A 27,848-nucleotide genomic window follows, 5' to 3' on the forward strand; every position below is an offset into this window, starting at 1 on the left:
ATATGAAAGGGGTGACAAGAAGGCTTTTAAAAATGGAACAATGTGTGCTACAACTGTCTTCATCTGTGTCACCTTTATCATACATATCATTTATTTTACTTGAAAGCAGATAAATTGTGGAGGAAATGTTTTGGTCATTGTATGCCAATCCCCGAGGCATCTTGGCAATCTCCATCAGGAAGGTAATGGAACTGACACAGGTGCAACTTGAACAATCTGATCCATATATAAGAAGTCGTCAGGAAGCCTTGTTTAGTACTTTCAAGCATCCAAATTGTTTATTGCCTCCTCGATCATATAATCATTGAAAATATATGGCACATAATGATGCCATTCGGTCTCTCATATCTGCGAGCCACTCAAACAAATCCTACTTCCCAGCACCAGGTTCATGGTCCTTGGTGGTTAGGAATAAACAGAGGCAGGGCATTAACAAAGCTGGTTCACAAATGGACAGAAGTTTAGTTTACGCTAATTCTATCCTGCACATCAGGGACAGTTTGCAGAAGCCAATTAACCTACAAACCTGCATGTCTTTGTAATGAGGGAGGAATCGGGAGCACCTGGAGAAAACCCACATAGTCCCAGGGAGAACGTAAAAACTCCGTACAGACAGCACCCATAGTCAGGATCGAACCTGGGTCTCTGGCGCTCTAAGGCAGCAACTCAACCATTGCACCACTGTGCCACAAAATAAATATTTCTGCTTAAGTCTCTAGCCTCCTTTGGAGAAATGAACCATGGAGGGTGTTGTTAGTCCCAGAACCAGCAGACTTGCTTGCTCCAATGCAGTCATCCCAAAATGTCAGAATGTGAATGTTTTTTCACACCCAACACAGCTACTTTTACTCAAAAGTAATAGTTCTGTTTGATCTTTTACCCAAGATCCAATAAGGTGAACACCCCATCCTGGTTGACACCCTTGAAACCAGGATCCATGTGAAAGATCCTTTAATTACATAGGTGTTTTTGTGGTATGTGTGTAGGAGTGCAAAAATATTTCATCAAGCCAATGCAGAGGTTGCTGAAAACATGAGAATATTTGGAAATAATCTACAGGTGGGTGAAACCAAAGATACTAGAGGGGTCAGAAACCTCAATGAATTGGTGCATTCAAGCCACTGACCATAATGGCATTTACTCATATATTAAAAACTTACATCTGCAAGCACTATGTATGAAATTAAAATGCCTCTGTTTAAAATGTTTAATCTGACTGTATATACTTTAATTGATAAATATATATTTATCAATTGGCTTGATGCAAATCCACACTGATAAACAAAATTGCTAATGCAGGGGATATCTAGTTTCTATTATAAATGCTGATATTGGATTTCTTTTAACAGAAAATAAGAAATTATTATTGAATCAACAGAAAGTTTCAGTAATTATGATTGCAGTCATCAGTTGATGGGTGAAAAATATTACGGTGGTGATAAGTGCGATAGTTCAATAGGTAGGATTGGACTCTAAATAATACTGATTATAAGGTATTTAGGAAAGACAGTATAGTTAAGGAGGGAAAGGGGTTGTCAGTACTGATGATGGAGGATGTTAATGTTGGGCAGAATGTTTTTGACTGAATCCATCAAGTTAGAGTTAAGAAAAATATGGATGAGCTTTATTGTTCATGAAATAGTGGGATGGAGAAAAATAAATCTGCAATCAGGTTAACGAGAGATACAAGAGTTGTGAGAATGAGTTGGTGATGATTCAAAGCCGATTGTGATAGCATTAAACTAAAATAAAATGAGACTAAGGAATTGATGTCCTAGATCTGTGTGTTCTTGCACCAGAGGAAGGAGATATTGCTGCATCAGTTTCTGGGGCACTAAATGTCAGAGGGGGAAGATAAATTGGTAATCTTAATATCATACGGTTTAAATTAGTAATGGCAAAGAGCCAGTAGCAATCAACAACAAAAAAAACTACAGGGACAGGCCATTGTCAGTGGGCTGAGAGATCAGGCCATGGTTAATTTCAATCTAAGTTTAGCTCGCAATGGGGCAACTTTTAAAGAGGAGGTGGGTTTGTACTGTCCTGGGTTTGTACTGTCCTGAGGGGGAAAAGATAGAGTGAAATAAAACCAAAGCCTCCTGAAAACGAAAATAAATAGAAGTGTACACAACTAATGATGGATTGATATTAGCGCTGAGTGCCAGATAGTAAAAGAGTTAATTGGGAAATAGTAACAGGTGAATATACTGTCAACTAATGTAAAAGCAAACCCATAGTCTTTTTAGAGTCTTATTCACACAGAGAGTTGTGAGTCTGTGGAATTCTCTACCTCAGAGGGCGGTGAAGGCCGGTTCTCTGGATACTTTCAAGAGAGAGCTAGATAGGGCTCTTAAAGATAACGGAGTCAGGGTATATGGGGAGAAGTCAGGAACGGGGTACTGATTGTGGATGATCAGCTATGATCACATTGAATTGCGGTGCTGGCTCGAAGGGCTATTGTCTAATGTCTATCTATCTATCTATATATAGAGTAGAAAATGGTGAATAGATAGTAAGGAGAATGAAATAGGGAACAAAAGATGATTTCTGTCTGGGGGCAGAGGCATAGTTGGAATATTTAATGAATGTTTCATATCTGGATTTACCATGGAGTGGAATTAAAGTCTCGCTAAAAGGGTAAAAGAAGCATTAGAGATAATGGTTGAGGTGAAAAGTGATAAGGTGGAGTTATTAGAAAGGCTGCTTACGCTTAAAGATGGGGTGGAAATTATAGTAGATTGGAGGGGCAACGTTTTCCAATTCCCCACCCTACAGGGGTAACGTGAAAGGGTGGGACAATGCGAGACATTACACGACTGCCCACATGGGGAGTAAGAACAAAGAAGACAGCTACAGAAAAGTTAGTTTAACTTTAGTAGACACAAAAAGCTGGAGTAACTCAGCGGGACAGGCAGCATCTCTGAAGAGAAGGAATGGGTGACGTTTTGCGTCAAGATTCAGACGTCTGAAGAAGGGTCTCAACCCTAAACATCACCCATTACCTCTCTCCAGAGATGCTGCCTGTCCCGTTGAGTTATTCCAGCTTTTTGTGTCTATCTTAGGTTTAAACCAGAATCTGCAATTCCTTCTTACACAGTTTAACTTTGGTATTGGGAAAGCCTCTTGAAACATATTTGGGGATAAAAAGATCACTTGGAGGTGTTGGAATCATAATAGGAGGCTAGACAAGATGCGTTAAAGACTAATAGTGCTTGGCTCAACTGATGGTGTTTTTGATGATAGGGAGATAGGGGTTTGATGAAGATTAATAACAGATTCATTCAGTATATAGATTTTCAAAAGGCATGATACAAATTTCACATCTGTTAGTTAGAAAAAAATGGAAGCTCCTGGAATAAATGGGACAGTTGCAACATGTATAAAAAATTGACTTTGAAATGAACCAAAACCTAGCTGCAAATTATTGTTTTTCAGACTAGAGGATGCTGCGCAGTACTGTTCCCCAAGGATGGGAGTTGGGGTGATAGACATTTTTGAAATATCAATGACTAGGACATGGGTGTCTCAGAATAACATTTTCACCTTACAAATATTACATGCGTGCACAATTTTTCAAATGAAAACCCCGTCTCTACACTCAAGTTTTCTGTGTAAACTTGTAATAATACCACACACTTCTGCCAGGAGTGACAAAAACATCTCAGGTTTGCATTTTCCACAGAAACCATAAACCACTCCATACGCAAAACAGCAAGTGACAGCCACAGATTGGCAATGAGCAAGCACCACAAAGCCAACCAATCAAATTGTTGAAATCTTTTGGAACCAACAATTACCACATGGAGAACCAGTCAAATTGTTAAAAATGTTAAAAAATACACTGAGCCATTATTTTCCTTCTTCATTAAATATCAGTCAAGTAGCCTGTCTACACTTGTTCCGGGTTCACAATGAGAAGCCAGAAGGAACATTAGCAGGGGAATCATAACCCAGAGCCACATTACTCAGGGCAGGAAGCTAGAAAAAATAAAGAAAGAACGCAATAAAGAAAGCAGAATGCCATATACTTCTGGGGTTTAGGAATATCACTCTGGAGACTTTGCGGGGGGTTCCCGGGGGGGGGGGGGGCATCGGGGGGGGCAACCTATTTTAATCTTGGGGGGGGGGGAGGGGGGAAGACTGGGGGGGGAACCCTTGGGTGGGGGGGGGGGGGGGCGGTGATAATCAGCAAAGCTAACGAGTTTTGTTGAAAGGTCAGTAAACTCCTAACAGCTCTTGAAAAAGTAGAGATCTTCCTCCTACTGGAATCACACAAGACTGCAGATGCTGGAATCTTCAGCAAAACACAAAGTACTGGAGGAACTCAGCGGGTCAGGCAACAACTGGGGAGAGAATGGCCAGGTGATTTTTTCAGGTCAGAATCCTTCTCAGACATGATCACAAACAACAGAGGTCTGAGCATTTGTTTAAGAGGGAACTGCAGATGCTGGAGAATCGAAGGTTACACAAAAAAGCTGGAGAAACTCAGCGAGTGCAGCAGCATCTATGGAGCGAAGGAAATAGGCAACGTTTCGGGCCGAAACCTGTCTGAAGAAGGGTTTCGGCCCGAAACGTTGCCTATTTCCTTCGCTCCATAGATGCTGCTGCACCCGCTGAGTTTCTCCAGCTTTTTTGTGTAACCAGAGGTCTGAGCATTGATCCCTATGGAATACCTGTGGTCACAGATCACCAGCCAGAATAGTATCCTTTCACGATTACCTTCTGTCTTTTATGGAGAAGTCAGTTCTGAATGTAAACCACCAAGTCTTAAGGGCCTGTCCCACTTGCCGATTTTTTTCAGCGACTGTTGGCATAATTGACTGACGTATCAGGTCACCGCAAAAGTTGCGGCATGATGCGGCGTGACACTTTGTGATGACGTATTGACGCGCGGTGTCTCCTCAAGTGTCGCAACATTTTTTTGTCGCCGCTGGATTTTGAAATGTTCAAACTTTTTCGGCGACCTGATATGTCAGTCAATGACGCCAGCAGCTGCTGAAAAAAACGCCAAGTGGGACAGGCCCTTTAATCTTCTGGATGCAAGCATCTTATGCCCCTGTCCCACTTAGGAAGCCTGAACAGAAACCTCTGGAGACTTTGCGCCCCACCCAAGGTTTCCGTGCCGTTCCCGGAGGTTCTCTGCAACCTCTGGCAACCACCTGCAACCTCCGGCAACCACCTTCAACTAGCATCGCAACCGGCTTCGACTAAAAATTACCGATTTTTAAAACAGCAACCTATTTTTAATCTTGGCTGGTTTTGAATTTTTTGAAATAATCGGCGGAACATAGAAGAAGCGGAAACCACTTTCGACCATTAGGAAGACTGACAAAAACCTCCGGGAACCTCACGGAAACTTTGGGTGGGGCGCAAAGTCTCCAGAGGTTTCCGTTCAGGTTTCCCAAATGGGACAGGGGCATTAATCTTCTGGATCAATCTACCATGAGAGAGCTTGTCAAATCCCCTACTAAAGTCAGCAGAGCCGACATCCACTGTCTTAGACTTATCAATCGCCTTTATCACTTCTTCAAAAAGTTCAATCAAGTTATTAGGACATGACCTATCCTGCAAAAGCCATACCAATTATCTTGATCTACCAAATGTGAGTAAATCCTATCACTAAGAAACCCCATCGTACCCTCTCTCTAGCTACCCTCTTGGTTTTAATGTACGTACAGTGCATTCAGAAAGTATTCAGACCCCTTCACTTTTTCCACATTTTGTTACGTTACAGCCTTATTCTAAAATGGATTAAATTCTTTTTTTTTTATCATCAATCAACACACAATACCCCATAATAAAAAAAGTGAAAGCAGATGTTTAGAATTAAAAATAAATTTAAAAGAGATAACTGAAATATCACATTTACATACGTATTCAGACCCTTTAGTGCTTTGTTGAGGCACCTTTGGCAGTGATTACAGCCTCAAATCTTCTTGCGTATGACGTTACATGATTGGAACACCTGTATTTGGGTAATTTCTCCCATTCTTCTCTGCAGATGCTCTCAAGCTCTGTCAGATTGGATGGGGAGCATCGATGCACAGCTATTTTCAGGTCCAGAGATGTTCGATCGGGTTCAAGTCAGGGCTTTGGCTGGGTCACTCAAGGATATTCACAGACTTGTCACAAAGCCACTCCTACATTAGCTTGGCTGTGTGCTTGGGGTCGTTGTCCTGTTGGAAGGTGAACCTCCACCCCAGTCTGAGGTCCAGAACTCTCTGGAGCAGGTTTTCATCAAGGATCTCTCTGTACTTTGCTCTGTTCATCTTTCCCTTGATCCTAACTAGTCTCCCAGTTCCTGCCACTGAAAAAACATCCCCACAGCATGATGCTGCCACCACCATGCTTCACCGTAGGTATGGTATTGTCCAGGTGATGAGCGGTCCACCAGACATGATGCTTGCCATTCAGGCCAAAGTGTTCAATCTTAGTTTCATCAGACCAGAGAATTTTGTTTCTCATGGTCTGAGAGTCCTTTAGGTGCCATTGTGGCAAACTCCAAGCAGCCTGTCATGTGCCTGTCAGGGCCTAATTGGTGGAGTGCTGCAGATATAGTTGTCCTTTTGGAAGTTTCTCCCATCTCCACAGAGGACCACTGGAGCTGTGTCAGGTTCTTGGTCACCTCCCTGACCACGGCCCTTCTCCCCCCATTGCTCAGTTTGGCCAGGCGGCCAGCTCTATGAAGAACTGGTGGTTCCAAGGTTCTTCTATTTTTCTATTTAAGAATGACTGAGGCCACTGTGTTTTTCGGGAATGCAATGCTGCAGAAATTGTTTTATACCCCCAGATCTGTGTCGTGACACAATCCTGCCTCGGAGTCTACAGTCAGTTCCTTCGTCTTCATGGCTTAGTTTTTGCTCTGACATGCACTGTCAACTGTGGGACCTTGTATAGACAGGTGTGTACCTTTCCAAATCATGTCCAATCAATTTAATTTACCAATGGTGGACTCCAATCAAGTTGTAGAAACATCTCAAGGATAATCAATGGAAACAGGATGAACATAAGCTCAATTTTGAGTGTCATAGCAAAGGGTCTGAATACTTATATAAATGTGATATTTCAGTTATTTCTTTTTAATTACTTTACAAAAAATTCTGAACACCTGTTTTTGCTGCTTCATTCTGGGGTATTGTGTGTAGATTGATGATTTAAAAAAAAAAGAATTTAATCCATTTTAAAATAAGGTTGTAACATAACAAAATGTGGAAAAAGTGAAGGGGTCTGAATACTTTCTGAATGCACTGTATAAAATGCCATGGCATTCTCTTTAATCAGACAGGCCAAATACATGTCATTGCCCCTTTAAACCCTCCTGAATCTGTCCTTGAGTTATTTCCTGCTTTCTTCACATTCCTCAAAGGCCCTCTCTGATTTCTTCCTAAACCTTATATATGCTTCCCTTTATGACCAAATTTACAACCTCTCTCGTCATCCAATGTGCCCTTACCTTACCATTCTTGTCCCTCTGAACATGCCAGTCTTGAATTCAGATTAGACCCAATATCAGACCCTCCCTTTTTTCTCTCCTAAACTCCTAAGAATATGTTATAATTTGCTCTTCCCCAATTGAGCCTCAATCCCCAAGGCTGGACAGCTTTATTTGTAACTGCCGATACCGCACCGATTTTTCGGCACCTTAGGTTCCAAAGCCTTGCCGGATTAACCATTTTGCCAGACCAACAGCGGTCACATAATAATAATTCAACACCTCTGACCCGCTAACTATACCCCTTCTGTGCCTCTAAAGAACCATGGACTGCTAGATACTTAAATAAAACAAATATTAAATTTATAGCAAAACTTGTATTTCTTGCACGGGCAACCCTGGCGCTGGTTAACGAGTTGCCCTCGGAAGTCCTGATGAGGTCGAAATCAGCCACCTCACCCAGCCTAGGCACCACATTTTCCGGGGGAACTCTGGAGGGAATTTCAGGAGCGCTCCCATAATTTTGTCTGGATTAAAGATGGTGCCGGACCATTATTTGCCGGAAAATTGGAGGTGTACTTGTATTTTAAAGCTTAAATCGTGATCAGATCAGTGTTCCCAAAATGCTCTCCCATTGAAACACCAGCCACGTGGTCAGGCTTATTTCCCAAACAAGTCCCTCCATTGGTTAAACTATTCACATATTGTTTCAAGAAACTCTCTTGGGTGCATCGAAAAAATTCAGCCAATCTAAGCCTTTTGCACACAGTCCCAGTAATTAACTACTAATAGTGCAAGATATTTAAGGGTACAGTTGATACTACATCAAGAATGTTTTAGGATTGCGCCTGGTGTTTCATAAATCTAAACATGACAAACAATTTATATTAAAAGAATCCAGGTGCATGAGATAACTAAAACTACAGAGTAACATATCTTCCGCTGCAGTATTCAGGTGCTCTATATGTTTTATGGGTGGTCCATAGTCATTAAGTCATTGTGGGGAAGCATGAAACACGACAAACCAAAATGTGGAAACCACAAATAAGGAAAAATTGGGTAGTTATTATTTATGCAGGGACATTGTAATTTGTTGATGACAGAACATGAACAAAAACATAACACCACAAGCATTGTCTCTGCACTAGGGTTAAACTCTGTAAATGTACCTCAGATCTGTTGATCGTGGCAATAGTTTCTTCTTTCCACTGAAATATCCTTCAAAGTGTTCCAACCTGAGTCTGTGTGAATAGTCGATATAGCCAGAAATTTCTTGACCATGAGCATTGTAGTCGCGGATAAACAGAATGGACTGTAAAATTAGAAAACACATATTTTTGTATTATAAATTAACGTAAAATAAAGTTGGTCAGTCTTAAAATACTATTAATAATAATGAACTCCAGTGTTTTATTTAATTGATGTCCACAGTTTTACTTCTAATAATTATTTGATAAAAAAGACGTGGAGCAAAAAAGACGTGGAGCATAATATTATTTAAGCATTTTTTATTACAAAAGATATTGAAATTATTAATGATATCAATATTTTCTAAAATGTATATTTCACAATTATATTCATATGAGGTAATTAAAAGTTGAGTTGATCATTTTGAGGATGGATGTTTTCTTTTTCATTTTAAAGGATAGTAGTTTAAATTATTCCAGAAATAAACAAACATATTTCCTTCCTTTCCAACTTTTTTCTACGAATTGTAATCATTGTGTTTTCCATTCAACAATGATTTATCAGTTTTTATCCGTTTGCACGGCAGTGGCATTATTCAATGGCATGAAAGTACGAAGAATTGACATGACCTATTCCCTTATTATTATGTAGGAACCAACTGTTCACTTGCAGCAATTAATAATATCACCCTCAAAAAGCAGATGGGAAGTTCATTTTGGAGGGTCATTTCTATTAAAACACAGGGTCTGCATAAACATATTAAACTAAGCACGATGCTTGGTCATTGTATTATATTTAAGACTGTCCACATTCACTTCATTAATTATTCTTGTCCACTTATAACAAACGGAACATGAAAATCATAGATAATATTCAGGAATTAAGAAGATGGGAAATGCTGAAGGGTACGAGGTGGTGATTAGCTGAAGGTGGTGGTTGTAGATAGGGCTCTTAAAAATTGATTATTGGCACAGACTGAAACATTAAAAAGAACTATTTACTGAATATAATTTTCCTTTATTTCATTAAAACATTCAGTCCTTCTTTATAAACATCAAACTATGTAATTTTTTTTATCATGTAGATCACTGTAAATAAGGTTTTGATTTCTTATTGCCTTGATCAAAATCCCATTTACTGATTGTACAGTATTTTATTTTCTGGCAAGAAAATCTAAGATTTTACTTTCTCAAATGAAGAGAAGAAGAAGAAAAAGAAGAACAATAATAATGTAATGATATATCAATCATCTAAAACATACATTGCCCACGGGTGAAAAAGACAATAATGTATCTCTAACTAAATGTGAACTAATTTTCCCATTATATCAATCACTCAGACTGATTTGGTGGCAGGTATTTCTGAAGAAGGGCCTTAAGCTGTCTAAGCTTTGTCTTTCGCTTTTCTGTTTTTATTAAAATTTACTTTCTATTCAATGATATACATATTGGGACATTCACGATGCAATTTGTCATAGAAAACAGGAAGATGTCAAGTCCCTTAAGGCTCAATTCACAAATCGATCATTCAGTGCAGAAATAAAGCACAGTGATAAGGACATTATAATTAATGAGTGCCATGGGCAGCAGAAGGGAAGTAATTGACTAAAGTGTCTGTTCCTCTATTATTCATCTTTTGTGGCAGTTGGATGACACCTTGCTGTAAGATTTCTTGTGGGTGAACAGTCTCATGATTCCAAATGGAAAAATAAACATTCAAAGTGCTTCATGGGTAGGTCACTGAGCTGCTTACATGGCAGGTCAATACTTGGAGTTGGAAATGAAGATTGGTCTTTATGACCTCTCCCTCAATGTCAGCAAGAGGAAGGAGTTACCTATTGACTTCAGGAAACGTGATGGTGTACACATTCTAGTCATCATCAATGATGATGATCAACAATGAGATGGTCAACAGCTTCAAGTTCACCGGCGTAATCATCACTAATTGTGTTCTCCTGGATCATCTACATTAACAACTATGGCCAGGAAAGTACGCCGACACCTCTACTTCCTCAGAAAACTAAGGAAGTTTGGCATGTCTCTAATAACTCTTACTAATTTTCACAAATCCATCATAGAGAGGATCCTATTGATCCTATTGATCCTAGAGAAACTACAGCTTAGTTTGGCATTGTAGAGTGCTGTGGATGTAGCCTCAACCTCATCCACCATCCACATTTCAGGGAGCCTTGGGAAATCAGCCAACAAGGACCATTTATACCCTGGACATTACCTCTTAGAAACATAGAAACATAGAGAATAGGTGCAGGAGGAGGCCATTCGGCCCTACAAGCCAGCACCACCATTCGTTGTGATCATGGCTGATCGTCCCCAATCAATAACCCGTGCCTGCTTACTCCTCATATCCCTTGATTTCACTAGCCCATAGAGCTCTATCTAACTCTCTCTTAAATCCATCCAGTGATTTGGCCTCCATTGCCCTCTGTGGCAGGGAATTCCACAAATTCACAACTCTCTGAGTGAAAACGTTTTTTCTCACCTCAGCCTTAAATGGCCTCCCCTTTATTCTAAGACTGTGGCCCCTGGTTCTGGACTCGCCCAACATTGGGAACATTTTTCCTGCATCTAGCTTGTCCAGTCCTTTTATCATTTTATATGTTTCTATAAGATAGCCCCCTCATCCTTCTAAACTCCAGTGAATACAGGCCTAGTCTTTTCAATCTTTCCTCATATGACAGTCCCGCCATCCCAGGGATCAATCTTGTGAACCTACCCTGCACTGCCTCAATCACAAAGATGTCCTTCCTCAAATTAGGAGACGAAAACTGTACACAATACTCCAGATGTGGTCTTACCAGAGCCCTATATAACTACAGAAGAGCCTCTTTACTCCTATACTGAAATCCTCTTGTTATGAAGGCCAACATTCCATTAGCTTTCTTCACTGCCTGCTGTACCTGCACGCCAACTTTCAGTGACTGGTGTACAAGGACACCTAGTTCTCGTTGTACCTCCCCCTTACCTAACCTAACCCCATTGAGATAATAATCTGCCCTCTTGTTTCTGCCGCCAAAGTGAATAACCTCACATTTATCTATATTATACTGCATCTGCCACACATCTGCCCACTCACTCAACCTGTCCAGGTCACACTGCAACCTAACATTCTCTTCACTGTTCACACTGCCACCCAGCTTTGTGTCATCTGGAAACTTGCTAATGTTGCTCCTAATTCCCTCTTCCAAATCATTAATATATATGGTAAACAGTTGCGGCCCCAACACCGAGCCTTGCGGCACTCCACTCGCCACTGCCTGCCATTCTGAAAAGGACCAGTTCACTCCTACTCTTTGCTTCCTGTCTGCCAACCAATTTTCTATCCACATCAACACCCTACCCCCAATACCATGTGCTCTAATTTTAATCACCAGTCTCCCGTGCGGGACCTTATCAATGGCTTTCTGAAAGTCTATATACACCACATCCACTGGCTCCCCTTCATCCATTTTACTTGTCACATTCTCAAAAAATTCCAGAAGATTAGTCAAGCATGATTTTCCTTTCATAAATCCATGCTGACTTGGACTAATTATTTTACTGCTATCCAAATGCCCCCATTATTACCTATTTAATAATTAACTCCAGCATCTTTCCCACCGCCGAAGTGAGGCTAAAAGGTCTGTAATTCCCCGTTTTCTTCCTCGCTCCTTTCTTGAAAAGTGGGATAACATTAGCTATCCTCCAGTCCACAGGAACTGGTCTATTGAACATTGTAAAATGATCACCAATGCGTCCACTACTTCTAGAGCCACCTTCCTGAGGACCCTGGGATGCAGACCATCAGGCCCAGGGGATTTATCATCCTTCAGTCCCATTAGCCTACTCAATACTATTTCTCGCCTAATGAAAATTTATTTCAGTTCCTCTACCCCCTTAGATCCTCTGTCCTCCAGTGCTTCTGGGAGATTGTTTGTGTCTTCCTTAGTGAAGACAGATCCGAAGTACCTTTCAACTCTTCTGCCATTTCCTCATTCCCCATAATAATTTCGCCGTGTCTGCCTTCAAGGGACCCACAGTTGACTTTGCTATTCTTTTTCCCTTAACATATCAAAAGAAGCTTTTACTGTCCTTCTTTATATTCCTGGCCAGCTTCCCCTCGTACTTCATCTTTTCAGCCCGTATTGCCCGTTTTGTTTCCTTCTGTTGTCCTATGAATGTTTCCCAATCCTCTGGCTTCCGGCTACTCTTTGCTGTGTTATACATCTTTTCTTTTAGTTTTATTCTATCCCTAACTTCTCTTGTCAGCCACAGTTGCCTCCTACTCCCCTTAGAATCTTTCTTCCTTTTTGGAATGAAATGATCCTGCGTCTTCCGGATTATGCCCAGAAATTCCTGCCATTGCTGTTCCACCGTCATTCCTGCTAGGATCCCTTTCAAGTCTACCTTGGTCAGCTCCTCCCTCATGCCTTCATAGTCCCCTTTGTTCACCTGTTTCACTGACACCTCCGATTTAACCTTCTCCTTCTCAAATTGCAGATTAAAATAATCATATTATGATCACTACCTCCAAGCGGTTCCTTTACCTCTAGTTCTCTTATCAAATCTTCTCTTCTCCTCTCTCCTGTGGGGCAGATGTAAAACCTTAAAAACATATATCACCAGATTCAGAATCTGCTTTTTCCCTGCTTACTGTTATCAGATTACTGAACTGTTTTCTCATAAGCTAAATTCTTATTTTCTAACGTACCTCATTGCAGCCCTTGCACTTTTTAAAATCTGTACTTTCTCTGTAACTGTAATCCTACAACTCTGTAACATTATGTTCTGCACTCGTATTTTTCTCTTGAGTCTATCCAGTGTATGGCTTAATTATACTCATGTATAGTATGATTTGACTGGATAGAATGGAAAATATGTTTTCCACTGCACTGCCGTACTCGCGACAATAATAAACCAATATCAATACCAAGATCAAATAAATTGTGCAAATCTCAATATCTGAAATTGCAAGGGTAAATTTATTGTTATTGTAATTCTAATTACTTTATTAGGCAAGTATATGAACACACAAGGGATTTGATTTGCCAACAGTCATGAGTAAAGAGGTTCCACCTCATGTTACCCCACATAACTTCTGTAAACTTAGATTTAAACAGCCATGTCCTTACAATGTTGTGCAGGATCCCAGGGCACACAGCATAAGCGGAGACCCACAGCTATCAGTTCAATATCTGGGCCACACACACGCTCCTTCACTGTGATGTGACCAAAGTTGTACCGACCGCTGTCACTCTCTCTGCATTAAACCAATATCAATACCGAACAGTCAATAAGCCATCCACACTCGCGCTAGACTCCGGGATGTCCTCATGGAGCCATGTCTCTGCAAACGCCGAGAACACTGCACTCACACACTCCCTCCGAGTCCTCACCAGCGCAGGCAGCACGTCCATCTTGTTTTTTCGGCGTCCTCACATTTCCCACTGTGATGGAAGGCAAACAACCTATACCTTCTTTCCTCTTTTTCTCCCGCGGTCGGGGCAATCAAAACTTCCGCAGTCAGGGCGATCAAAGCTCCCGCATCGGGACGATCGAAGCACCCGAGATCGGGTCAAAGCTCCTGCGGTTGGAGCTCCTGCAGTCGATCCCTCACAAAGGGACCGCCAGCTCCACAATGTTAAAGCCGCAGTGCAGATGGATATACGATTAAAAAGTTACAACTCCGTCGAGGAAAGAGATAAAAAAAGGTTTCCCCCAACCCCCCCCCCCCACATAATAGAAAAACTAAAAGTACACTAATAACATACAAGTAAAACTGTAAACAGGCCAAACAGCAAAAGAAGAAAGACGAGACAGGCTGTTGGCGCGGCTGCCATGTCCAATGCCTGCTGTGGCGATATGATACAGCAATTTTGCTCTTTTGAAGAGATTTGTTTTCAATTAAACTATCTTGAAGTAATTATCAACAGTAGTTAATTCACTTTTTTATCAAATGCTTGATTACTGTTAAATAAGACATCAAAATACAGTTTTAATGAAAGAAATATCGTGACCTTCCAGCTTTAGTTAGCGAGATACAAATCACTGTGAAACTCAATCTAAATATATTTATGCATTTGCCAAGTAGATCCTATCAAATCCAGGTTTGGCTGTTGGCCCAACAAGATAGTGCACCCACGCTTCTGCACAAGTAAAAGATTGAATTAGCCAGGTGGAAACGGTACAATAGTTGGAAATTGGAAATGTTCAGATCGTTTTCCTTGATATGGTAATAGCCGCCCATGAAAGGCAATGAAAAAAAAACAGATTACTGCAAAACCATAAGTTAGCAAACAAAATACATGATTAAATAAAATGTGGATGGAATAAAATTTCCCAATCTACAAAATGTATTTTTCAGAAGGGCTGGAGAAGGGGCCTTCTCTCCTTGCAGTGACTTCCTCTTCCAGTCAGCTCCTGGGCACTTACTGCTTGAAGTGCTCAGCTGATCTTCAACCAGACTCACTCCCTAACCTTTCAGGCTCTTTTTAGTTTTGGATTATAATATCTGCTGCAGGATTGTGAGGGGTTTTCCAAGCTCCTTTGGGGCAGTAGGGATAATGCCAGGTAAAAGGCAATGAATCATACTGATTAAGCAATGAGTGAGCAAAGTTTGCTTGGAATTATGTGAAAGGAAAGCAAAAAATACACCTTGCTGGTACTTCACCCCAAAGAGGCACCCACAATTGAATACCAAATTGCAGGCAATAACAATGGGGAATGCTCTAAATTATAATCCACAGAAAACATGTGACTAAAATTGGTACCTTAAAATCATCTTATTACTTACACTATGTTACTAACTACATAATGACACATATGAATGGGCAGAACATATGAAAGACTGGGAACGCTGATGCCCCGTACAAGAAGGGACTGAGCTGGCTGTAATTTTTGAGAAGGCTCCGCTCTTTCAACGTCTGCAGTGAGATGCTGTAGATGTTCAACCAATCGGTGGTAGCCAGTGCCATCTTCTTTGCTGCCATGTGCGGGGGGAGCGGGGCGAAGGCTTCGGATATCAATGGGATCAACAAAATCATCAGGAAGGCTGGCTCCGTCCTATGGATGGAGTTGGATTCATGGGAGGTGGTATTGGAGGGGAGGATGCTCCTCAAACTGCAGACCATCCTGGACAATACACACAGGTCAACCTGAGGAGCACCTTCAACAACAGACTGGTTCCACCAAGATGCAGGACAGAACACCACAGGAGATCTTTCTTCCCTGTGGTTATCAAACTTTACAACTCCTCCCCTTCTGTCGTGGAGTAGACCGACTCCCCTCCCAATCTTTGCACATCCCCCAAACCTTTCCACTCGTCACTTTAATTTCATGTTTCATGTATTTTGTGTTTTTAAGGATGTTGGCAGATCAATCTCCCTCCTGTGATAAATAAAGTTTGATCGTATTGTGTCGTATCACAGATGATGTGCTGTTGCTATAGCCTGTGGGAGACCATTGCTAGTCACCATGGTTATACTTGTCATAAGTTGTCATACTTTGACTTAATGAACTTGAGAGCTCTGTGTTTCAGACACAATGATGCATCAGTTAGGGAGAAAGTTCATTGGATACTTTAGGGGGCGGCACAGTGACACAACTGGTAGAACTACTGCCTCACAGTCAGAGATATGGGTATGATCCTGACTTTGGGTGCTATATGTGTTGAACTTGCACGTTCTTCCTGTGAGTGCGTGGGTGTCCTCTGGGTGATCTTGTTTGCTCCCATGTCCCAAAGGTTTGCAGGTTTGTAGGTTAATTTTACCTCCGCAAATTGTCCCTATTGTGCAGGAATTGGATGAGAAAATGGAGTAACATAGAACTACGGTGAATCGATGTTCAGTTGGACTTGGTGGGATGAAGTGCTTGATTCCATGCTGATTCTCAAAACTAACCTAAACTTTGTCAGAAGGCAGGATGTATTAAGAACTGTTGTTTTGGATCATGAACTGCTGTGGGTGCATTGGAGGAGCCTCAACCCTTGCACTTATGTGGCAGGTGTGAGGGTTCTTGTACTTTATATGGATGAGATCATGGATTGCAGAAAGGGCGATTAAACTGTCCACGGTGTCATGGTACACGGGACATGCAACTTGATGGTGTGAAATGATGGTGTGGTAAGGGACAGTATGAATACTGTCCTCTTTGTCAGGCCTGAAGGCTATGTTGTCTTATACCAGATACAAAGAACTTTGAGTTCAGAACATTGGATGGGGGGGGGGGGGGGTGTTGAGGGGCAGATAGATCCAATTGGTTGGTTCACATGGATACCAATAACAAAATTTTATTATTAAAATGAGTTTGTGCAGATGTAGACTAAATTAAAAGCAGATTCACAAAGGTAATAATCTCTGGATTGCTACCTGAGCCAAATTGGCACGGGGCAATTGGATCAGTGACTTGAATGTGTGGCTCAGAGACTGCTATGGGATAAATGTGTTTCCCATACTCAAGCGTGGACAGATGCAAGTTCAATCACCATATTGGCGTGAGGATGCTTTTCTTGTGAATCAAATTAGCAGGGTTGTAGCAGGGCTTCAAACTAAATTGTGGCAGAAGGTGGATTTAGGGGAGAGGAAATTCAGAAACTTAAAGAAGAAAAATTGTATGATAAAAATGATAACTGGAGTGTTTCAGTAAGAGACAGGGAGAGATCACAGTGTCTGGCCCACCTTGAAGTTTGTCAAATTCAGCAAATGCAAAAGATGGTTATCACAAATTCACAGCCTTAGCTTCTGCACCTGAGCCTACAAATTCAGTAATTGTGACCATTTGCAGGATAGATGAAAGAGGTGCCCCGACTGCTGGGCCTGTGGAGTTGGCATTATGAAGCCGCGGTCTCCGGTGGGAAGTGGCCGATTCGAGAATTCCGAGCTGTCCCGACGTCGGAATTTCCATCATCCCGGCGAGAAGGCCTGTACATCGGGCGGCGGCTGCGGAGCCCCGTTGAGGGTCCAGACAACGAGGAGACTGACTGAACCTTTGTGCCTTTCAACACAGCGGGAAGTGCTGGTCCCACTGTGATGAATGGTTTATGTTTTATGTTTAATTTCTGTTGTGTATTGTGTTCTTTCTTTCTTGCTGTGAGAGGACTGCTCATCTGCCCAGCTTACGCTTGAGTAAAACTGCATAATGCAAATGGCACCACTCAACCTAAAAGGTTGGAGTGAAAGCCACTTAATGTAATGATAAAACACATCCAATTAGAATATTACCGTGGGCTCTTCCTGTAGTCTATCACAAAAATCTCTTACAAGAGTTCTCCTCAGCTGTCTCCTCTCTGTGGCCAGCGAGCAGTTTACTAAATTGCAATGTAGATTCCATTTATCAAAGGGGGCCAATGACCTGACCATTAGTTTAGTTTAGTTTAGTTAATTGTCACGTGTACTGAGGTACAGCTAAAAGCTTTTGTTGTGTGCTAACCAGTCTGGGGAAAGAACATGATTACAATCGAGCCATCCACGGTGTACAGATACATGATAAAGGGAAAGACGTTTCGTGCAGTTTAAAGTTTGATTGCAAAATGCCAAAGAAGAATTCAAGGAGCAGCATGAACAACTATATTTGGTATTTCAGCAAAGCTTTTCATTGTGTTAACCAAGAGGTTTCACGGAGAATCTCCCTCAAATTTGGTTTCTGTCAGAAATTTATCTCAAATTCACTTCTGCTACACAATGACATCCAAGACATGATACTAATGATTGAGTCCTGCACAGTCCCAACATCATTGTGCATTGAGGTTAAGCAAGACTGTCTCAGTGTTCACCCATCTTCATCTTCCAAAGTAACTGCAATACTGCACCTGACTTCCAACAACTAACCCAGGAGCAAACCCAGAGGATGAATATGAAATTGTTGAACCTATGTCAGCTTGCGCCAGAACCAAGGTCACTCCAACCTCCAATGTCAAACTGTGCTGCAGAGATGAAATGCTTTATGAACACACTTGGAGGCTGAGCTCCAAGTCATTTGATTCATCGAGTGTAGCATAAAGGGGAATGGGCCATACACCAAACATCTGTGAATCAAGTACAAAGAGGCAGTCAATACCCAATGGAAGGACCACTTAAAAAATCTCCACAACAACTTTGACATAATTATGATGGGACTCCTTGACTGCTATAGCATTATTTTAGCATTATCAAGAATGTTATATTCCAACTTCTGAAAAGCACACATTCCATTAAATTATTTTACCGCAATAATCTCAAGTTTCTAACATTTTTAAGCTACTACATTTTTTTTACCAGGAAGCTGTTCATATACGTCAGAGCAACCTAACAACATTTTTTGATGTAAGGTTACAAAATCATATTGGTAAAATAAGTGAATAAAATATGTGAGAAAGGGCTACTTGTCTACAAATGTCCGCCAGGTTTATACTGATGTATGTAATGGCTGTATGAAATCAGCTCTTCCAACAGCCAGTTGCCAAGCAATATTTTAAAAGCAGCTCTGAGCTGCAAGCTGTTGTATACTTTATTTGCATGATGACGAGGTAAATATTCTTACAACGTAAGCCCTATAGCCTTGAGGTGTCAAGTCTATGCCCTGACATGACCCACTTTTGATTCTGGTGTATTTTGCTATTTCTAGTAGTCAACATATTTCTAATCAAACACAAAGCGCTGGAGGAACTCAGCAGGTCAGGCAGCATCTGTGAAAGGAATGGACTGGAGATGTTTTGGATTGGAATCTTCTTCAGACTCTTCTTCTGAAGGGTCTTGACCTGAAATGTCACCTATCCATTCCCTCCACAGATGCTGCCTAACCTGTTGAGTTCCTTCAGAACTATGTGTTTTGCATTTGACTCCCTCGTTAACTTTATTTCATCAGATTACAGACCTATATTATTCCAGTACGATGCTTTAGTTCCTTGACTGCACAATGCCTTAGATCCTTACATCTGCATAAAACCTATTTGGTTCCTTGATCACAGATTTTACACTGAAAACATACTACAATCTATAATTAGCAAAATGCTTGATAGTACTGATGTGATATTTGCAGACAGCTGTTTAATATTTGCAAAATAAATTATATGTTACCAGAGGGAATGATTTGTTTAAAATAAAATGCCAAAATGCAATAGATTGATGGAGAAGTTTAAACAAAAACGTAATATAGCTTTCAAGCAGATATCCTCTACAAATTTGGTATTGTGAAGCAATTTCAATTAAGTTAAAGCTGCTACTTACTTCGTGTCTCAGTGTGAATTCAGAGGTGGAAGTTTAACTATAGGCTTTTTTTTCTTGCATCAACTTCAAGAAAGGTGCAGGGAGTAAAATTGATTCTCTTTATGTCATTTTAATGAATTGAACCAATATCATCAACAACCTGTTTATTTGCAATCTGAGAAGAGATAGGCTGCCCATAAATCTTCTTATATCCTAAATGCTCTTTTCCATGACAACCTGAACACCACTGTTTAGTTTGTTGGATTTACGTCTGAAAGCTTCAGTGGACGAAGTAAGGACAAATTCATGCCCCTACACTCTTAGGAAGTTTCCTTTCCGTAATCTTGAACTTGAAAAGACATTGAAGATGAAGCATACTTGCACACAAGTTAGGTAACTCCAGTCTGAAGAAGGGTTCTGACCCAAAGTGTCATCTACCATTCCCTCCACAGATGCTACCTGACCTGCTAAGTTACTCCCATCCTTTGTGTTTTGCTCAATATTCCAGCATCTGCAGTACTTTGTGTCTTTACAAAACTCCTTATCCTGTCAGTGTGGAGGGTAAATGGTAAAAAGTGCTTATTATGCACAACGCTGCCTCTATAATCAATAACAAAGTTCTACTACAGACACTCGTAGATCATCTTCCTAGAACTTGACATGCATTTGTTCTCACCATCAACATTAAGAAAGCAGCTACATGCAGACAAGAAGTTTCATGAGATCCCTCCAAGTAAGAAATACTTCAACAGTTCAGGTATGTAGTGCCTATTAACCTATCGCTGGATGAAAAACTCAATGTTCGCACTGGAAGCACAACTAACATCTTCAGAAAACATGAAATCACATGAAAAAGTTCTAGCTCAAAAGACTAAAATGCTAGTACACAATCCTTATTAAGTTGGTACTCACATACATAGTACGGAAGCAAGGCCAACTGACCCAAAAGCAAAGGTTGAAATTCTACTCTGCTCCCTCAGTATCAAATGGTTGGAGTCATCATCCCAGAAGTTTTCCGTTAAGCTATTTTACCAAGCATGATGGAAAATAGTGCTGGTTTTGCCTTCTGGACAGATTGGAAAATGTTGATTCCCCAAGGAAATGACTAATGGGGAACTATCTGAGTGCAAAGGAACAGCAGGTTTACTGTAAAGACATGTGGATGAGAGGTATGAAAGCAGTTTGAATTGAACTGATTCCTGGCAATTGACGTCTGCGAGGCATTAAAATACACAAAATAAACTCACTCCCAGTAGCTTGTAGTTAAAAACGAAATCCATGAAAATTATTGCTAATCACTGCTGAAGATGCGAACTTTGAATTAAATTATTCACTCACACATGACACTGCAAGTAATCCATGTTTTGGGCTGAAATGCCATCAGCCCACAGATCAGGAGGATGTACACATTTACATTATGAACACTGTACATTGTGTGACCTAGTAAATAGCAATATCACTTGGTAATTTAAAAATAATTTAATAAAATTAATGTATTTTTGTAACCGTTAAGAACTTAAATAAACTAAATTCATACAATTACTTGAGTATTCATTTTATCATCTTTCCATAATCTCCAACATTGTAAAATATTTTTATAGCAAAGATTGAGGCAAATATGTAATAAAGCATCTCATAATCGCCAGTTAATTGAGCTTCAAATTGTTCAACTCAAGCAGACCAAACGATAATTTTGCCTCCCTGACTGATGATATTTCTTGCAATCACCTTTTCTAGTGGGTCATGATAATATGGGGTTAAGTATCATCGAGTCTGCCTCAGTCTGCTAAGCCGTGAACTGGTGGGTGGTCACTGCATTAATTTGTAAGCTAGCGTAGCAACTTTGTGAGTAACCCCGTGACAACAGAGAAAATGCATAAAAGGGTCTTTCACATATTATTTTTCCTCTCACTTGCTTTGCACCATCACATGGGTTGGCAGTCTTTCAGAACTATGTAACGTGCTTCGGCAGTATCCTGTCAGGCAACATTAGTCTTCCAAGAAAGTGGAAATGTTTCAGAACGATGGCTAACCAGCTTCCTCTCAGGCAAACAATTGTGTACTGTAAATGATTCTGCAGGTGTTTTGGGGTCTCAGCTGGTCGTTGTTTATTAAGGTGTGCTGTCTGGAGGAGGCAGATGAGGTTGCCACTGACAGCTTTGTGTAAATGTGGTGGGGAAATGGGAATATTGCTCTTACAGGAACATTTGAGTACTGTGCCTTTGGTGTTTGTGACCTGATTCCACTACTTGAAAGCTGCTACTTGTTTCAAAGGAAATAAGTTCCCACACAGTAGACCCTGTGTAAAACTATGCAGTAGAGAAACCAGGCATGTACACAGGTGGGTATTTTCCCTGCCATCTGCAGAAAACTGCACTTCCTAGACGTCTTTCATAAAAATACTGCTCACTTCACATCAATGTTTACTTGATAACTGTTGCAGTATAAAAATAAATAAATCTGCTACCCTTTTTAGATAGGGAGTATAAAAAAATGTGGGTAAAAAGGGGATAAAAAGTTAATGATACGATTAGCATTTGGTTTGAGAGGAAAGAAGATGATGGTCAAAACGATGTGAAAACAAAAACTGCTGGAAACCCTCAGCAGGTCAGACAGCATTTGCAGAAAGAGACAAGAATTAATGTTTCATCAGAACCATGAAAGGATTCTGAAGAAGCTGGCCATTTTAGTGCATTTAGGGCCATTTGGTATTTCAGACATGATACTGTTGGAGACAACTGAGCAGTTTAAAACATGGAAAGTATTGCTGGCTCTATTTTCTTTTGGAAATTTTGATGTTATTCTGGGATTTGGGGTGTACAGGTGTTCACTGAACCTTTGCATCTGACATTATATTATGCTTGTGTTTGATTGCACCCACACAGGAAAATCAAACATTTTTCATCCTCAGAACCGAACAAATTATTATGTATAACTGCTCATTTAATTCAATATTTAAATAATAATCTAGCTTTATATTATTTGTGTTTATATTGCAGAGGAAATATGACTGTGGGCAGACCGATTTCCCTCCTGGAATAAACAAAGATATTTTATCATATCGTATCGTATATAATCATGAGAGGAATAAAATCATGAGAGGAATAGATCAGGTAGATGCATAGAGTCTCTTGCACAGAGTATGTGAATCAAGATCCAGAGGACATAGGTTTAAGGTGAAGGGGAAAAGATTTAATAGGAATCTGAGGGGTAACCTTTTCACACAATGGGAGGTGGGTGTATGGAACAAGCTGCCAGAGGAGGTATTTGAGGCATGGACTATCCCAACGTTTAAGAAACAGTTAGACAGGTACATGGATAGGACAGGTTTACGGTGATATGGACCAAATGTGGGCAGGTAGGACTAGTGCAGCTGGGACATGTTGGCCAGTGTGGGCAAGTTGAACAGTGGACGCTGTATCACTCTATGACTCTATGACCAGATCAGTACAGCACAGAATTGGCCCACATTGTCCATGCTGATCATGATGCCAAGTGAGTGGGAACAAATTATCTGGGGTTAATTAATGAACATATAAGATTGGAAGCAGAAAAGAGGATGATAATTTGGTAACAAAATCTCTTTGCAAATTGTTTCGACAATTCCCGAAGATCTGTGACATGTGCATAAGATAAAATGTCTTCTCTTTCCAGCAATTAAAAAAATCATCTCAACCTTCTGGAAAGAAGATTTAGCTCTGTGAGCAACAAGAGTTAGTTGTAAGAATGTTCAATTTGCCTGTAGATTATGAAAATGAATGAGATTTCATACAGTATACTGATCATAAATGAGATAACACGGAATCTATTTTGTGCTTTGATTTTTTTTAAATGTAGTCTTAGTTTTATTTTTAGAGATACAGAGTGGAAATAGGCCGATCAGCCCACCAAGTCTGCACCGGCCAGCGATCCCCGCACTAACACCACGCTACACACACTAGGGAAATTTATATTTATACCCAGCCAATTAACATACAAACCCATACGTCTTTGGACAGCAGGAGAAAACCGAAGATCTTGGAGAAAGCCCATGCAGGTCACGGGGAGAACAAACAAATTCTATATAGACAGCACCCGTAGTCAGGATTGGACCCGGGTCTCCAGGCAACAATTCTATCGCTGTGCCACTGTGCCGTCCTTAAGGCAATTCTTAGGGCAGGAAGAAGATTGCCTGCAGATTTACCTTTAGATATACGCAGCAGACAGAAATTCAGCTATTTTTGTCAATTTTCTAGGTAATAAAAAATGGTTGAGAGGTAAATTTCTGAGAGGCAAAAAAACACAATCTGAAATGTGCCCAATATCATGCCATCTTACATGATATTCAGATATTCTTTTTGGTCCTAATGGGGTATATAATGCTACTGAAAAGATCATACGAGAAGCTGAGGAAAATGCAGACCGCATGCCCAATCATTGGTATTGGTATATTATTGTCATGTGTACGAGGGTACTGTGTAAAACCTAGATTTCCATGCAATCTAGTAAATCATTCATACATGATTACAATCAAACCATGCAAGGGCTGCAATAAGGTAGAATGAGGGATCGGTAATACATCCTTAGCTTATGAGGCCTATTGAAGAATCTCATTACAATGTGGAAGAAATGTGTCGTTGAATCTCTCTCTCTCTCTGTGTGAGAACAAACTGCATATGCTGATTTAAACTGAAGATAGACACAAAAAGCTGTAGTAACTCAACTAGACAGACAGCATCTCTGGCGAGAAAGAATTGGTGACGTTTCGGGTCGATACCCACTCCCCAACCAACACAGCCAGACCCCAGTCTGCAGAGACTGGACCCTTCGACACCCACTTCTCCCCAATCACCACTTCACACCTACTCAAAACAAGACTCCAGTCTGAAAAGACTCCAGTCTGAAAAGGCTGGCCCCTTTCCCACCCACCCCTCTACAATCACCATTTAACACCCAATTACAGCCTGACTGCAAAAGACTGCAGACTTGTCCACTACCCACCCCCTCTGTGCTGCACAACATCACTTCTCCATTATCTATCATATCATATCATATCATATCATATCATATCTTATCATATACTTATTAAAACTGTGTGCGTGCGTGTGCGCGCGTGTGTGTGTGTGTGTGTGCGTGTGTGTGTGTGTGTGTGTGTGTGTGTGTGTGTGTGTGTGTGTGTGTGTGGGTGTGTGCCATTTTGCCTGTGAAATGTATCTCCTTGAAAACCAGATGCCAAAACAGTGACATTTTTACATCTTCTGGTCGAAAATTTCCTTATGATTTCAAAAATCCAATCCACTATAAATTTGGTCAATTATTTCCAGAGATATTTACAAAAATTATCAACAAATTGACATTAAAAAAAAATATTAAGGTTGCCCAGCTGCTGACCTCACAATGCCTTTGCACATGGCCCAACTGTTTCCTGGCCCCGCACAGCCCTGCCCCTCCCCCCCCCAGCCTACCTGCAGGCCCCGCCTGGCCCCACCTGGCCCCGCCGGCTGACCTCACAATGCCTTTGCACCTGGCCCAACTGCTTCACACGGCATCACATACACACACACTATCCACCCCCACACACACACTAACTACCCCCCGCACACACACTAACTACCCCCCCTTGATATTATATTAATATTATTCATTTGTGGTTATGGGGTAAAAGGAGCAAATTAATAATATTAATATATCAAGGGGGGTAGTTAGTGTGTGTGCAGGGGGGTAGTTAGTGTGTGTGACGCCGCATGCGCCCCCCCCCCCCCCCCCCCCCCAGCCCCCCCCCTCGCCCGCAACCACACGTTGGGGGAACAGACCAAACGGGTCGGCACTTTGTCTAGTATACTTATAAAACTCTGATCGTTATTATATTTGCTTGCTTGTGCTTTGCTCACATCTTCTCAAAAACCCGACGTGCTAATGGTGAATTATTTACATATTCAGGTAGAGATTTACCTCATGATGTCAAAAATCACCTCATCTGAAAAATCGATTCATTATTTCCCCAGTTTTTTACTAAAATTGTTCACCAATCAGATCTTTTTAAAATCTAATGTGCTGAAGCGAGCTGGATGACGTCACAATGCCTCTGCTCCTCGCGACAAGCTGCGCAGAATTTTCAACGCACTGCCTGCACTTCTTCAAAAGACGCAGAAAGAATGAGCAAGTGGGCTCTGTTCTGCAGATCCCGCGCAATGAGTGAAGTAACACCGACACCTGCTGCTAACCGCTCCTCCCCGCTGCTGCCCGTTCCCCCTCCCTGCTCCCTCCTACTGCTACCCACTCCCCCCCTCTGCCCCGCCCTCCCCGCTGCTACCGCTCCTCCCCCGCTGCTATCCGCCTCGACTCGGGTTTCCCGAGAGATGCCGAGTCGGGCCCTATACTAGAGCTCTCTCCCTCTCTCCCCAGGCTCTATCCACTTTTCACAGCCCACTCGCTCGCCCGGCTCCCCTCCACCTCTCCCCATCCCCTCCTCCTCCTCTCACCCTCTCCCCCCCTCTCTCCGACCCCTCTCCTCCCTCCCCCTCTCTACCCCCCTCCTCTCTCCCCATACTCTCTCCCCCCATTCCTTCCCTCCCTCCCCCTAAAACCCTCTACTCCCTTCTCTCCCCCCTCCTCTCTCTCCGTCCCCCTCCCCCCTCTGCGCGCCCCCCTCCCCACTACCTCCCCTCCACCCACCCTCTCCCTCCTCCACCCCCCCTCTCTCCCCCCTCCTCTCTCTCCCCTCCCCCCCCCTCTCCCCTCCCCTCCCCCCCCCCCCCCCCCCCCCCCCCCCCCCCCCCCCCCCCCCCCCCCCCCCCCCCCCCCCCCCCCCCCCCCCCCCCCTCCCCTCCCCCCCCCTCCCCCCTTCCCCCCCCCACTCCCCCCTACTCATCTCTACCCCCCCCCACATTTCCCCTCTATACTCTCTCCCCCCTCCCCCCTCCCTCCCCAATCCCCTCCCCTCTCCCCCTCGATCCCCCCTCTCCTCCCCCCTCCTCCCCTCTAACCAACTTCCTGACAGACAGGAAGCAGCATGTGCGGCTGGGAAAGCACATCTCAGACCCGCAAACCCTCAGCATAGGTGCACTGCAAGGCTGCGTACTCTCCCCTCTCCTCTAATCTCTCTACACAAATGACTGCACCTCCACTGACCATTCTGTCAAGCTTCTCAAATTTGCGGACGACACAACCCTGATTGGACTGATCCAGGAATGGGAGGAATATGCCTACAGACGGGAAGTGACACAGCTGGCGGCCTGGTGCCATGGCAACAACCTGGAGTTCAATGCTCTTAAGACAGTGAAATTGATTGTAGACTTTAGGAGAGCTTTCCCTCTCCTCACCCCACTCACCATCACCACGGTCACATCTGTGGATTATTTTAAGTTCCTGGGAACCAACATCTCCAATTACCTTAAATGGGGGGGGCCACCATCGACTCCACAGTCAAAAAGGCACAACAGAGGATGTGCTTCCTGCGGCAGCTGAGAAGCACAATTTGCCACAGGCAATGATGGGCCAATTCTATATGGCCATCGTAGAGTCTGTCCTCACCTTCTCCATCATGGTCTGGTTTGTCTCAGCCACCAAGCACGGCATCCAGAGGCTGCAGCGAACCGTCCGTTCAACTGCAACCTTCCCTCCATTGATGAACTGTACACTGCAAGGACCAGGAGGTGAGCAGGTATGACCCCTCTCACCCTGGCCACAAGCTCTTTGAATCACTTTCCTCTTGAAGGTGACTCCGGATTGTCAAAGCTGCCACAGCCAGACATAAAAACTGTTTTTTTCCATGAGTAGTAGCTCTACTCAATAACCAAAATCTGTAGCCTCCTTTTGCTCTGGTATTTTATGTAATTCACATGTTTAATTGATAATGTTTTGTTATTAATGTTTAATGTTTTATGTGTCATTCCTAACTGTCACTGTATGTCATGGTGTCACTTGTGGGCAGAGCACCAAGGCTTTTTCCTTGTATGTGAATACTTGGCCAATAAATGTATTCATTCAATCATTCATTCATTCATACATTCATTCAATTTGCAACTTCACTCAGTGAAGTTATAGTTGGAAGATGCAGGACATGCATCATTT

The 27,848-nt window shown here is 42.0% G+C and overlaps 1 protein-coding gene across 1 annotated transcript in view; it reads right to left on the reverse strand.

Moving 5' to 3' along the window:
- cfap299 (cilia and flagella associated protein 299) overlaps positions 1 to 27,848 on the reverse strand; it is a 639,847-nt gene that overhangs the window by 144,637 nt on the left and 467,362 nt on the right. The window contains exon 4 of the mRNA XM_055640171.1: positions 8,602 to 8,744. Within this exon, the coding sequence (XP_055496146.1) occupies positions 8,602 to 8,744 (143 nt within the window). The remainder of the gene's footprint in view (positions 1 to 8,601; positions 8,745 to 27,848) is intronic.

This window comes from Leucoraja erinacea, chromosome 1 (genome assembly GCF_028641065.1).
Source record: "Leucoraja erinacea ecotype New England chromosome 1, Leri_hhj_1, whole genome shotgun sequence".
Classification (NCBI taxonomy): Eukaryota; Metazoa; Chordata; class Chondrichthyes; order Rajiformes; family Rajidae; genus Leucoraja; species Leucoraja erinaceus.